The sequence below is a fragment of the Neolamprologus multifasciatus genome, chromosome 6 (genome assembly GCF_963576455.1).
Source record: "Neolamprologus multifasciatus chromosome 6, fNeoMul1.2, whole genome shotgun sequence".
Taxonomy (NCBI): Eukaryota; Metazoa; Chordata; class Actinopteri; order Cichliformes; family Cichlidae; genus Neolamprologus; species Neolamprologus multifasciatus.
The window spans coordinates 18,635,058-18,650,689 of NC_140444.1; the positions used below are offsets into that span (position 1 = coordinate 18,635,058).

Sequence of the window (15,632 nt, forward strand, 5' to 3'; positions counted from 1 at the left end):
ATAATCAGGCCCCATCTTATCTTAATGACCTTGTAGTACCATATCACCCTATTAGAGCACTTCGCTCCCGCTCTGCAGGCCTACTTGTTGTTCCTAGAGTATTTAAAAGTAGAATGGGAGGGAGAGCCTTCAGTTTTCAGGCCCCTCTTCTGTGGAACCAGCTTCCAGTTTGGATTCAGGAGACAGACACTATCTCTACTTTTAAGATTAGGCTTAAAACCTTCCTTTTTGCTAAAGCATATAGTTAGGGCTGGACCAGGTGACCCTGAATCCTCCCTTAGTTATGCTGCAATAGATGTAGGCTGCCGGGGGATTCCCATGATGCATTGAGTTTTTCCTTTCCAGTCACCTTTCTCACTCACTATGTATTAACAGACCTCTCTGTATTGAATCGTATCTGTTATTAATCTCTGTCTCTCTTCCACAGCATGTCTTTATCCTGTCTTCCTTCTCTCACCCCAACCGGTCGCAGCAGATGGCCGCCCCTCCCTGAGCCTGGTTCTGCCGGAGGTTTCTTCCTGTTAAAAGGGAGTTTTTCCTTCCCACTGTCGCCAAAGTGCTTGCTCATAGGGGGTCATATGATTGTTGGGCTTTTCTCTGTATCTATGAAGCGCCTTGAGGCGACATTTGTTGTGATTTGGCGCTATATAAATAAAATTGAATTGAATTGAAATTGAAGTACTTGGTCAAGAAACTTTTGCTGGTAATGTAATGGGAAAATTGTAGTTAACTATCACATTTAGATGTAGGTGGTTAGAACTTCACTGTATGATTTTTGTATAACCTTTGTATGCCCAGCAACAGCCCTTGGGACACAGCTATGTTAGCCTAACAAACACAGTGAAGCTGGAGGATGAACGCTAACTTTTTCCACTCGATAAAAGTTAACACGAGGGTTCCCGATGATGAGGGGCAAATGCTATCGCATGTCGGGATGCTGTAAACTGACCAAACTTCAGTCAGGAGAAGTTGACTGAAGTTGTCGACTTCTCCTGAGAAAGAAGAGGCGCTGCTGCGCCTTCTTCACTGTTTTGTTTATGTGTCCTGACCACGTAAGATCCTCAGCCAGATGTACACCAAGGCACCGGAAGCTGCTCACTCTCTCCACAGCAGCGCCGTTGATGGTGATCAGGGTGTGTACTTCTCTGCACCTCTGGAAGTCCACTATCAACTCCTTTGTCTTTGCAATGTTGAGGGTAAGATGGTTGTCTTGACACCAGTGGGTCAGGGTGCTGACCTCCTCCCTGTAAGCCGTCTCATCACCTTTGGTGATAAGACCCACCATTGTAGTGCCGTCCGCAAACTTCACAATGATGCTGGAGTTGTTAGTGGTCGTACAGTCATAGGTGTAGAGTAAGTACAGGAGAGGGCTCAGTACACACCCCTGTGGAGCACCAGTGTTCATTGTGACGGGGGATGAGGTGATGCTGCCCAGTCTGACCACTAGGCGTCTGTCAGACAAAGTTAAGGATCCAGCTGCAGAGGGAGCTGCTCAGTCCTAGATCCTGCAGTTTCCTGTCCAGCTTCGAGGGAACGATGGTATTGAATGCTGAGCTGTAATCCACAAACAGCATTCTCACATACGTGTCTCTCTTCTCCAGGTGTGAGAGGACAGTATGTAGTGTCAGGGCTATGGCATCATCAGTGGATCTGTTGTGGCGATATGCGAATTGTAGAGGGTCCAGTGAGTCGGGTAGTGCAGAGCAGATGAAGTCCCTGACCAGCTTCTCGAAGCATTTGCTCACGATGAGGGTCAGGGCTACAGGGCGGCAGTCGTTCAGTGAGGAGATGGTGGAGGATTTGGGTACAGGGACGATGGTGGCCATTCTGAAGCAGGCTGGGACTACAGACAGAGAGAGGGAAAGGTTGAAGATGTGTGTAAACACTCCAGCCAGCTGAGCCGCGCATAACTTGAGGACGCGGCCGGGAATCCCATCCGGACCAGTAGCTTTGCGTCCGTTCACCTTCCTGAAGCACTTCCGCACATCCTCCTCAGACACAGTGTGCGCACTGACGTCATCCGTGGTGCGCACACTGTCCAGTCTCACGGTGTTAGCTGTGTCGAATCTAGCGTAGAATACGTTTAGATCCTCACACAGAGAGGCCGTGGTCTGTGGTGTGCTGGTTTTCCCTCTAAAGTCTGTGATTGTGTTTAGTGCCTGCCATATACTCCGAGGGTTGTCAAACTGTTGTTCCACCCTGTCCCTGTACTCACGTTTGGCTGCTTTGATCGTCTTCCGGAGTTGGTAATGTGCATGTTTGTAGTCCGATGTGTTCGCGGAAGCAAAAGCGGTGTTCCGTCGCCAGTGCCGTGCGAACATCTCTGTTAATCCACGGTTTTTGATTTGGGGAAGGATTTAACTGTTCTGGATGGGACGACATCTACTCAGGTTGAGTGTGGTGTTTAAATGACTCAGTTCATACTAACGGGCTGAAAATGTGCCAAGCAAACATCCCCTACACATTTACTCTACACCAGCATGAAAGTTTACACAACATTCTAAACATGATGCGTGAATTTCGCAGCAGAAATTAAGATATGAGTCTCAAACCAGGCAACCTTTTTCCAATCTTCTATTGTCCAATTTCTGTAAGCGCAGAATTTTTTGGCTGAATAATACACAGTAGTTCTCAAGACCAACAGTAAGAAAAATGAAGAATAATCACAAACAATGGAAACAAGTGAAATGTTTTTAATAAACTTTACAGATGTATTACATTGCTTGCATAAAAAGTAAAGCGAAACTGTTTCACATATCTAACTTAAAGACTATAGCATAATCCTCTTGGCAAACAAAGTAAATATATTTTTACTTTCACAGATCTAAGCAATTCTGTGGGATGTAATAAATCCCTTTGTGATAACACTGTTGTGAACAAAACATGAATTAATAAGTACAAACACCAAAAGTATCAAATATAAGTATAGAGTATATAATTCATTATACAGCCTGTTGCACTGATGGGTTTATTGCATGCTGTCAGTATTAATGGCAGAGTAAGTGCTGAAATCTGAGCTCTGGGCTATCGTCTTCTTTGGTCTCTGTGACGCCTGGCGGAATTCCAGTGCAGCATAACACAGTTCTTCATCCTAAACATATATTTATTTAGAATTATCATCATCTATTGATGTAATATGCTAAAAGTAATTCACTGCTAAACATTAATGAGGAACAGCAGAAAATAAATGCTAGTAATACCGTAGTTTTCGGACCATAGGCACACCGAATTATAAGGCGCACTGTCGATGAACGGTCTGTTTTCATACATAAGGCACACCGGATTATAAGGCACAGTAAGCGAAACAAAACTGTCAGATAAGTCAAACTTTACTCAACTCATTCTTCTTGCTTCCTCCACTTCCGCACCATTGATTCATTAATGTTGAATCCTCTCGCAGCTGCTCTATTCCAGTGTTGTTGGAGTATATTAATGACTAACCTCGTAATGTGAATGGATTATTCCAGTTGTTCTGCTGATTGAAGTTTGGTCAGTTTACAGCATGCCGACGTGCGATTGCATTTGTCCCTCATCATCAGGAACCCTCATGTTAACTTTTATCGAGTAGAAAAAGTTAGCGTTCATCCTCCAGCTTCACTGTGTTTGTTAGGCTAACATAGCTGTGTCGCTAGCGGTCACGTAGCAGATCATTATATATCAGCTAGTCCAACTACAGTAACCCTACAAACGTCACTGCTGTTTAGTTTTCTGTCTTCATTTATGTTGGAAGTGATAGCAGAGCTGTATGTTTTAAATTTTTCAGAAATCTCTCAGTCAGAACATGGTATATCTTGAAAATTAAAGGATTTTAAGTGTGCCTTATAGTGCAGAAAATACGGTATTATAAATATTAAATATCAGTACATATAAAGACTGATGAAAGTTCTTAATTACCTCATTCCATCTTTTCTGTACTCTTTTGCTGTATCTTTTCTCATCATTCTGAGGTGTCTTAGCTATAGAAATTAACATAGTGTTATTATAATTCAGTACACCAAAAGAAAACAACTACAGGGTGGGCCATTTATATTGGATACACTGTAATAACATGGGAATTGTGGCCATTTAGAAGTCGGCCATCTTGGATACAACTTTTGTTTTTTCTTGTTCTTTTTTTTTTTTTTTTTTTGCTTGTCCTGTTTGCCCGTTTGGTTCTTTTGCCATCAGAATTATTGTCTAAAGGCGAGGAAAGATGCCCAACGGATTTACTTTACCAAATTGACCATCCCAGCCTTGCCGTAATGGTCTATTTGATTCACCTTTTATTGTTTATTTTATTTATTTTTTTATTTTCACTTGCTAGATACGGGACAGACTTGAATGAGGAAAAGAAAAGGGAGAAAGGAAGAGGGGGAAAAAACAGCGGAGAAGAGGGACGGGGATAAAGGGCAAAAAAACAAAAAACAACTAAATAAGCAGACAAAAAAAATACATATATCAATCACCTGGATCACCTTTTGAGAAGGAAAAAAGAAAGCAAGCAGAAGAAAACGAGAGCAATATAATAAACAACATCACAATGATATATGGGAATATAACAGTAAATACTAAATATTAAACATTATTGTGCAGCACGTAATATTGACAGCGCATAGTGTGCTTTGAGGTAGGGGCCAAAAAGGGTGTAGTTTGTGTGTGTGAGCACCCGTGTGTACACCTGTGAGCATGGACGCGCTTGTTTTTAAAAGGTTCCTTCATGTAATGATCTGCTAGAGGGTGTGGGGAGCCACAGCCCCGTCAACCAGGGCATGAAGCAGGTATGGAGGAGATCAAAACTCCAGACATCCAGAGGCCCCCAGAACACAAGAGACCAAGGAAGACCAACAGAGGGGCAGCTGCGCCACTATCCCAGAAAGAGCTGAGGAGAGTCCCAGATGAGGGGTCACTCAGCAGCCGTGGAGCAGAAGCCAGGGGGGGTTGCAGTGACGTGCCCGTGAGCTCCGCCGGCAACCAGCTGCGCCAGAGTGACCGAGCCCCAGGCCGAGAGGCCGAGGGCACTCCACCCCCAAAGTGGCCCGAGCGAGCCCCAGGCCCTTGGCCCGATAAGCAGCCACCAAGGAGTGAGCCGGTGTGTACCTGGGCGCCCATTCCCGGACACAAAGAACCACCGACGCACCGATGTCTGAGGGCGTCTGCCACTGGCAGGGGAAGTGGTGGGGGGAGATAGGCCTCCATACCTTAGAGGGCCTGAGATGTCCCCAGAGAGGTGGCGTCTGATATCCAACCTGACATATAGACACAGACATACAGGCACACACAGATACAAACATCCATTCCCACCCTCATGCTCTCATATGCAATTACTCAACACTCAACCAACGTGGAGACAGACATAGAGAGACACTGTACACACAATCACACTCCCCAAGTGTACTCTAAGAACTGGGTCTAGGTACCCTTGCCCCTGGATGGAGAAACTGCACCCAGACCCAGGTGGTGTTACCCTTTTCCCTGTGGTGGGGAGAAGCAGACTCCACAGTAGCAGCAGGGAGGCCCCACACTCCAGACCCCAGTCGGACGGCCAACTCCTCCTCCTGGCCCCCCGCTCCAGCAGGTCGCAGAGAACGGGGGTGTGAGAAGACTCCAAAATCTCCCTCCGCCCGCTCATATGTAGTGTTGATGCATGTGTGTTCTAAGGTGCATTTAAAACCCAGGAGGGCATGGAGCTACCTGCCAGAGAGCAGCAGGTAAGCGCACAGCCCCTCCTGATAGCCCTCAGTGTCTATGTGTATTTAAAATTGAGAGGTGGGCAACGACGCCAGGGTTGAGGTCTACACCCTGATGGTCTTTTGGACTCCATGTAGCATGCCCCCAAGATCCTATATGTACAGTGGGGCAAAAAAGTATTTAGTCAGCCACCGATTGTGCAAGTTCCCCCACTTAAAATGATGACAGAGGTCAGTAATTTGCACCAGAGGTACACTTCAACTGTGAGAGACAGAATGTGAAAAAAAAATCCATGAATTCACATGGTAGGATTTGTAAAGAATTTATTCGTAAATCAGGGTGGAAAATAAGTATTTGGTCAATAACAAAAATACAACTCAATACTTTGTAACATAACCTTTGTTGGCAATAACAGAGGTCAAACGTTTACTATAGGTCTTTACCAGGTTTGCACACACAGTAGCTGGTATTTTGGCCCATTCCTCCATGCAGATCTTCTCAAGAGCAGTGATGTTTTGGGGCTGTCGCCGAGCAACACGGACTTTCAACTCCCGCCACAGATTTTCTATGGGGTTGAGGTCTGGAGACTGGCTAGGCCACTCCAGGACTTTCAAATGCTTCTTACGGAGCCACTCCTTTGTTGCCCGGGCGGTGTGTTTTGGATCATTGTCATGTTGGAAGACCCAGCCTCGTTTCATCTTCAAAGTTCTCACTGATGGAAGGAGGTTTTGGCTCAAAATCTCACGATACTTGGCCCCATTCATTCTGTCCTTAACACGGATCAGTCGTCCTGTCCCCTTGGCAGAAAAACAGCCCCATAGCATGATGTCTCCACCCCCATGCTTCACAGTAGGTATGGTGTTCTTGGGATGCAACTCAGTATTCTTCTTCCTCCAAACACGACGAGTTGAGTTTATACCAAAAAGTTCTACTTTGGTTTCATCTGACCACATGACATTCTCCCAATCCTCTGCTGTATCATCCATGTGCTCTCTGGCAAACTTCAGACGGGCCTGGACATGCACTGACTTCAGCAGCGGAACACGTCTGGCACTGCGGGATTTGATTCCCTGCCGTTGTAGTGTGTTACTGATGGTGACCTTTGTTACTTTGGTCCCAGCTCTCTGCAGGTCATTCACCAGGTCCCCCCGTGTGGTTCTGGGATCTTTGCTCACCGTTCTCATGATCATTTTGACCCCACGGGATGAGATCTTGCGTGGAGCCCCAGATCGAGGGAGATTATCAGTGGTCTTGTATGTCTTCCATTTTCTGATGATTGCTCCCACAGTTGATTTTTTTCACACCAAGCTGCTTGCCTATTGTAGATTCACTCTTCCCAGTCTGGTGCAGGTCTACAATTCTTTTCCTGGTGTCCTTCGAAAGCTCTTTGGTCTTGGCCATGGCGGAGTTTGGAGTCTGACTGGTTGAGGCTGTGGACAGGTGTCTTTTATACAGATGATGAGGTCAAACAGGTGCCATTCATACAGGTAACGAGTGGGGGACAGAAAAGCTTCTTACAGAAGACGTTACAGGTCTGTGAGAGCCAGGGATTTTCCTTGTTTGAGGTGACCAAATACTTATTTTCCACCCTGATTTACGAATAAATTCTTTACAAATCCTACCATGTGAATTCATGGATTTTTTTTTCACATTCTGTCTCTCACAGTTGAAGTGTACCTCTGGTGCAAATTACTGACCTCTGTCATCATTTTAAGTGGGGGAACTTGCACAATCGGTGGCTGACTAAATACTTTTTTGCCCCACTGTATGTGTTATGAGAGTGTGAGTAATGTGAATGTCTAAGTTGTAAGATAAAATTGAGGCACAAGAAGCCAGAAGGGGACAGAGGGGGGATGCCTCCCCTGCACCCTGGTGACTAGGGATGGGTATCATTTAGGTTTTATCCGATACCGGTGCCAAACCGGTACTCTTGAAACAGTGCCGGTGCTTAAACGGTGCTCAAACCGGTGCTTAAAGAATGGAGAACACAAACTTTGTCCAAAAACCTCTCATGTTCAGCTGTTTTTTTGTAAAAAGATAACAATGTTAGCCTCTTCTGCAGCTATGGGGCATATATGGTATCATTCTTGGCTGGAAGCAGTGCTTAAACAATGGAAAAAACACAAACTTTGTCCAAAAACCTCTCATGTTTAACTGTTTTCCACTTTTTCTTTGGTCATTTTAGACTTTTTGGCCAGGGAGAAGGGAGTATCTGCCATCAAACAAGAAGACAGCCGCATGTAACTACGATGGTGTTTGCTAGTTCACCTTACATGCAATAATGTAATAGCGTGGTTAGCCTACTCAACGTAAATTACACACGAACAACATTAAGCTACTCACTCAGAGAAGAACGGCTGCTGCTGCCATCATCATCCGTCTAGGAGAGGAGAGTCCTGGTCCCTAGCCCTGCTACACTGGCAGGGCTAGGGACCAGGACTCTCCTCTTCGGGTTTTTGGGGGATGTTGCAAACTCCGGGTCCGATAACAGGCAACCCACCCACAGTAGATGTGCACGGTGTGAGGTCTCGCAGCAAGCTATCAAATACAGCGCATTTCTCGGCTTTTAAAAAAAACGCTATGCGTCACCAGGTGTTTCATCAGATTCGAGGTGTTACCTCCTTTGCACAGTATCACAGTATCACCTTAAAGCACTTGTTGCAGGCTGCTGAGTTTGCATCTTTTGCTATGAAGTACAGCCAGACTTTTGATCGCTTCGCCTTGGCTATTTTTAATCTGTAGCTCTGCTCTAAAAGAACGTACGTACCTGGACCCGCCTACTATCCTCGGAAACATAAAATGATTGGCTAGAATCTAAAGTGTATGACATCTCAGGAAAAAAAAGCACCGAAATGAAGCACTGAAATGTGCGCTGCTTTTCAGTCTGGTTACTACCGTTTATGACAGAACCGGTGCCATGATGGCACCGGATACCGGTACCCATCCCTACTGGTGACACACCTTTACCCCAAGGCCCTGCATGTGTGGGTGATTGTGGAAGAGCGGGAAGAGGGAGGCAGCTGGAGATGGGGAGGGAAGGAAGGGAGGGGCAAGTGACCCCTCCCTGGGGCCAGCTCCCCCGCTGACCCCAGTAGGCACCCCCATACTCCGCAACCTGCCAGGGAAAGGGGGCCCAGGCCCATCCGGACCGGGGCCCCGAACAGCAGCGCCACCCGGCCCCACAGAGCCCGGGACAGCCCACCTGACCCCACCACAGAGAAAACTGCACCCACCCCGTCATCCACTTATCTTCCAGACTACACAAGACAATAGACACCCAGGCTGAGATGTTCCTCCACCTCTCCTGTATCTCCCCCTCCTGCAGAGTGAGTTCCTGAAGAGAGGAGAGCTCCTGCAAGATGCAACAACCTCCCCCACCAGTTGAAGAGCCCCCCAGGTGGCTCGATGCACTTTCGGCACCCTGCGCCAGGGCCGGGTAATGTCACATAGCCCTCTTCCTATTGATAAAACAAAAGTTGTATCCAAGATGGCCGACTTCTAAATGGCCACCATGGTCACCACCCATCTTGAGGAGTTTGCCCCCTCACATATACTGTGCCACATGTGCCACAAACAGGACTTCAATATCACCAACCATTCACATGTTATTACGGTGTATCCATATAAATGGCCCACCCTGTAGAACCAGATTAAAGGAAAAATTATAGTAAAATTATAATATCAGAATTATAGAGAAACTGAAAATATTTCAATTTTAGAGACAAAAACTTAATTTAATCATGATGGAAAAATGATCATGGAAATAAAGAGATGAAAAATAATTTGCTAGACAAATTAAACGTTGAGGACTTACCTGTCTTCTGACAGTAATAAATCAAAAGAGAAGAGACAAGTGATGAGATAACAGCAAAAGCTGGACACAAGGAATAAAGTAGCATCCAACAAGTTTCATGATGGGGCTCACTTGAAGCTGTAAAACAGACGTTCTCACTTGAACCTGAAAAACAGAAGTTATCGAGGTTAGCTCATTGTGTAGACTGATGATAACATACAAGAAACTGTGACAATTTTGAAACTCTGAAATAAAACAATTAAAATCCTTGATCCAAGCATATGGCATCACATGTAAGAAATAGTGCAGATAGTGTAATGCACACTGTCCAGTTCTGTTTGTTAATATGTGACATAAACCTAATGATTCTGAAGTGTAGAGGGATATACTTTCTACAGTTGCGGTTCACATAAACTCATCATAGGCACAAATATCATGGTAATTTAGGGCTTTCAGTGATTATTGTTCTATTGGAACACTCAATTGTATTTCAACCGTATAGCTGTTGAGGTGTAGTCAAAGAATTTGGCTGTAGTCTTGGACTTTGTGCAACATACGAGTTATTATTAGCAATAAAACAGCTCAAGAGCATGATGCTACCACCTTCATGTTTGGCAGTACAGTGTTGTTAAGTTTGAAAGCATGACTTTTACTCCTCTAAATATACCTCTCAATATTGTGGCCAAATAGTTCAGTCTTTTTCATGTCTGACTTTTATCCATTACGTATTTGGCTCGTCTGTGTGGGCAACTGCATATGTCAGTTGAGCTTGAAGATGTCGATTTTGGAGCAGGGACTTCTTTACTGGTCAACACCCTCTCAGTCCATGGCAATGTAAAACTCAATTCACTGTGGGCAGTGATGCTGGCATGTGAGGAGTTTTCAGTTCATGGCATGTTTGAGCACTGAATTGTCCCTGAACATCTTAACCAGATTCCTCCTATTTCAGGGATAGTCTGGGTCTTCTTCCTTGGCAAAACGGCAACATCCAAATAAGTTGCACTTATTTATAATTGTCTCAACTGATAATCTTGGACTCTACAGTCATTTAGAAAGGTCTCCAAGAGACCTTCCCAACTTATACAATTCTCCTTCTTAGGTCTTCACTTAGTTCCTTGGACTTTCCCATTGTTCTGAGTATTGGTCAATCCAAAGATCCAAATAAATTATTATGGTTATAATTATTGTACAAATTGTTATGTTTGCAATAAGAAACTACCAAATGTAGTCAGTTGTGATCACTAATGAGAGATTAATATGCCTTGACTTTGTCTGGTTCAAAGACATTGTAGAACCTCCAGCACCTCTTTTTAATACATTACTTGTTACTTTACTTAAAAGTAATGCTATGCTTTGCATAATTACTTGCCAGGAAAAATTATTTGTTACACTACTCATATGTTACAGGAAGTTAGTCATTACTCCATAAAATGACCTGAAACACATCGTTTGATAATAACCAGCTAATGTAGGCTACAGCCCCATGTACCAACACAAATCTCGATCTTAATGGGGACACACGTACAATATTTCTTTCAGTTTTTAGATATGAACACTAAGCTGACAACACAAAGCAAAGATGAAAACCAGCTCAAAGAAACTTGAAAATGATCGACACAGTCATTCTACTTTAGAAACATGAACAGGTAGAAATGGAGACTATTAGCCTCAATGCTCATCACTGTTTTTTGTCCCTGTTGAAGATCAGTCAGTTTGTTCTCAGCTTTAAAATTACTCTCAGTTCTTGGCTAGCTTTGTGTTAGCAGTATAATGGGGTTGTTTCTGTCCTGGAAGCTGTTTCTGCTTGACCATCGTGCTCTTGTCCTTTTGTGCAATAAAAATGTAATTAATGTCCATATCCACTCCTCAGAAGCTGTATTGCTGTACTGCTCCACCAATTTTCTCCTCTCACACATGAACTGGAATCACCTGATTTTAACAATGTGCAAATGGTTTCTGTCTGCCGCACAGCAGATGAATGAACCTTTGTAACGCAAGTGTTGACATAATTGTAACTGTAATGTGCTGCATTATTGAATTTGTACAGTAAAATGTTACTGGAAAATATAATGTGATTACAGTAATGTGTTATTTCTTAATGTGTCACAGCCACCACTATACATATTTGAACCTGTACATATAATTTTGACCCTGTGTGAATGAGTGAAAATCCAAACAAATTCACACTTGTGCACCCAGTTCTTATTTTTGTAAGTAATTACAGAAGTATGCTGTACATATACTGTATCTTCCCACCACTGAAAAAAAAAACTGTTCAATGAAATCAGTATAAGTCCCAAATGACAAAATGCCCATGATGAGTGTATGGAAATTTCTGATAAATGAAACAAGCTGCATGACTCCTAAATAATGAAATTTAAAGCCAAAGAAATCTGGATTTATACATTAAGTTGCTAAGGTGTAGTGGTGTAAATTATTGCTCTACATGTTGTATGTGCATTTAATTGTATTTTCCATATCTGGTAGTGCAGGCTCTATCATATGTAAAATTTTCTGTATCATAATTATTACACTCCTTCAGTTACATACTAAGTAGTACTATAAGTACTATATAATGAATGCTATAGAATGTTTAGAATTGTATTAGACAAAGGCTTTTTCATGTAATTTTGGTAACTTGTTAGTGCATCTTATATTATCTCACTTTATTATCTTTTCTCAGAATCATTAATCAAGTTTCTGGCATCAGAATAAGATATGCCATGTTTCTTTTTTGGTGTCATGAATTGAAATTATTATTTTATTATTTATAATATCAGGGCAATAAAATAGAGGAACCCTCTGTGAATTTTTGCATCAGACCTCACCAAAATCTCAACTGCTTTCAGCTCAGATTATGCCAAATGCTATTTAGGTTGTGGACAGTGAATCACAACACAAAATACAACTTTTAAATATAGGAGCAAGTGATATTAAATTTTTATGTTTGAAATAAACATATTAGCTCCTCTAAAAATTTGCAACCAAAGTTGCAAGAAAAACAGTTTTTAAGTAATCTCAAAATCTGAAGCCCAAGTTTATTTTTTGTTCTATTGCTCTACTGCCAGCATTGGACATTACTATATATGATAGTTTCAATAGTAAAACTAATTATCTATGAATTATCATAACAAAGTAGAAATTAGAGTACAAAGGATCATATAACCTTCCAAGATAGGTGGTTTACAACTTCAAACGAAGTTGTATAGTATAAATGTTCTCATTTTTACCTACATTCTGACACCAGGCTCATCTTTTAGCCACAAAGATGAGGGCTTTTTACAGATGTAGTTGATATTATAGAGGATAACCCAGAATGTGCTGTAACAGCATCTAGCTTGTTTTAAAGAAGTAAAATGAATAAATAAATAAATAAAATATTTAGTAACGGCCACGTCATTGACTTGATTTCAGTTTAGAATGCAGTTTGCTTACTGGCAAAAGCTTAAGACAGCTTTATTTAAGGCCTAGCAAAGCATTCTGAGGGACGGAAAGTGTTAAAACACCACAAAGAAAACATAAAACAAATTGCATTTCATTCACAACTGCGTTTGTCAAAAAATTTAAAAAACTGCATCTTTCTTGTTTCATTTTAAATTTATTCTGGTGGCATGCAAATCATCATAATCATTTACCTACTATCTACTAAACAATCAAACTGTCCATTTTAAAATGCATCACAATGTCGGATCATATCTTCTTACTGTGGTTAGTTTTTCAAAGGGCTAAAAAACAGATAATACAAGACTCACCAGAATCCTTATGAAGCAGGATCTTTGTTGTGACATTACTATATGTGTGCACATATCTTTGGATAATTTTTTCTTCATCCTTAACCTTGAGCTCTTCAGTTCCACAGTAGTAAAGGCCTTCATCAGTCTCAGTGATGTTTGTGATCAGCAGGTCATAAGATTGAGATAAATTGTTCTTTACCAGATGAAAATCAGGAAATGGATTCAGGAGATGGAAGAAAGCAGACTCATAATCTGAGTGTCGGACATGATATCTCCGATCATGCGAGGTTTTTAATACCAGGGAAGGCTGCTTCTCATGAGAACAATTCCTGTACCACACTATGTATACTCCAACTGATGATTTACAATCACAGTAGAGAGTGATGTTTTTTCCTGGTCTCACTCTCATCTCTATCACTGATGCATTTCTCATATCTTGACTCGAAGATAAAGCTCCTGGAAGACACAAACAAACAAAAATTAAAGAATGTTCACATATGCATAGTTTTTAAACATTCAGAATGAGAAAAATGTTTATTGTTAAAATGGGATCTTTAAAATATTTAGATGATTTACCTAAAAGAACAACCAGAAATGCATGCACCCCGTCCATGTCTAATGACGATAACCTGGAGTTAGAAGACAACAACACTTCCTATTAACAGATGACATAACCTATGCACATTTTTCCATTAAAGGAAATGTAAGTTGTGATTGGCCTGCTGAATGGAACATTTCTTTGTGGTTGTTTTCTATAGGTGCAAAACTAAGTGATGTTATGATGGTAACCTGAAAGATAATTTTCCAAAAATGAACAAAAAAAGAAAGAAAAGAAGGAAAAACAACAAAAAACGCACACACTGTAAAAAAAAAAGCTTTCAATAAGCCTTACACTTTATTGAAAGCTTTTATTAAAATCAATTTATACATGCATTTTAAATATTTATATATACCTAGACTTTCTAGTCATGCACAAATATTGTTTAACCATGTTTTATATCACTGGAATCTGAAGAAGTTGCCCTCTATTGGGTTATTAATAAAGAAAATATGTTCACATTAACAAAGATGGAGGACACAAACAGAATCAAAAATTAATATTAAATTTTTGATTTAAGATCCTCCTCTAAACAGAGCATCTATTGTTATGTTATTGGTTCCCTTTAGGTGGTGATCTCAGTGTTAAAATTTGGCAGCAATAATGAGCAGCGCATAATTGATATTATCTATGCAAGATACCAGGGGACTATGGACAGTGTAAATAACTTGGGTGGAGCCCGAATAAAAAAAACCCTTCAAAACACTGCAGTATGAAAAGTAATGCTGAGGTTTCTTGATGATGCTGTAGTTCACTTGGTGTTGATTATATATTTTTTTTATATAATACCACACTGGATGATCAATCCTCCGTCATTCTGCAGCATGAGACAGAGCTTGTATGATGACCAACCTTGACTTTAAGGACACAAGGAAAATGATTACAATTTGTTTCAAATATCATTTCTCTGAAAAATAAAAAAGGTAATCTTGAAAGTGCTGTCACAAATAACACTTCCTAATATTATTAGTTTCTGAATCGTGCTGATTCTCCCCCTCTCTCTCTCTCTCTTGCTATATATATATATATATATATATATATATATATATATATATATATATATATGCTACCTTCTGGCTTGTGTATGCATTAACTTGATGTTTGTTTTTTTTTCTGAAAATACATTCTAAACTACTGACAATAAAACAAATCACACTCTGCACTTAATACTGGTTCAACAGCCTGAAGGTTTGTGCGTGCTTGTGAGGGGCTGTTTATCATTGTGGGTTTCCTGTGACTTTCACAGAACAGGGGGTTGTTAACATTGGGTTTACTGTCAACTTTATATTGTTGTAACTTCTTGTAGACTACATAGCTAGGTTGAAAGTGAAAGTGCTTTCACAAAAATACATTCTAATCTTATTAGTTTCTGAATTTCCTTGAAGAAAAACGAATAAAACCACTGTCATTAGTATTAACATGAGTTACATTTCTACTAAATCTGTTTATCCTTTAAGTAAAGTTTTGTAATTAAATGAGTTAATCAGATTAACCTGTAGATAAAGCACATCTGTACACAGCAACAGGAAGAGGAAGTCATCCAATATCAGTCATCCCATAGCAAGTTATCTACTAGTTTCTTCACAACTGGTGGTTGCCAGATCAGAATGGACTGGTCTCTAAGCCTGTGAGACTGGGACCTTGTTAACTTGATGCTACATTGTCGCCATATTCCTCAAACTTGGGTCCTCTATCAAGTTTGAGGGTTCTGCACAGTATTAACTATTCCTATAATCTCTTCTGGACTGAGACCTTTGATGTTGTGTCTGCAATGTACTGGAATCTTACAGTTTGGGTTTACTGGTTTTATTGCCCCTTTACTGCAACTACTATGTGAAAA

The 15,632-nt window shown here is 41.4% G+C and overlaps 1 protein-coding gene across 1 annotated transcript; it reads right to left on the reverse strand.

The window, feature by feature from the left end:
- Positions 1 to 2,102: 2,102 nt before the first annotated feature.
- On the reverse strand, positions 2,103 to 14,044 carry LOC146516832 (uncharacterized). The gene is made up of 5 exons (XM_085163703.1): positions 13,771 to 14,044; positions 13,213 to 13,650; positions 9,482 to 9,625; positions 3,895 to 3,956; positions 2,103 to 3,091 (listed from the first exon to the last, which is right to left on the reverse strand). Exons 1-5 carry the CDS (start codon positions 13,805 to 13,807, stop codon positions 2,969 to 2,971), a joined length of 804 nt encoding a protein of 267 aa, XP_085019829.1. The 5' UTR covers positions 13,808 to 14,044; the 3' UTR covers positions 2,103 to 2,968.
- Between the last annotated feature and the right edge of the window lie 1,588 nt (positions 14,045 to 15,632).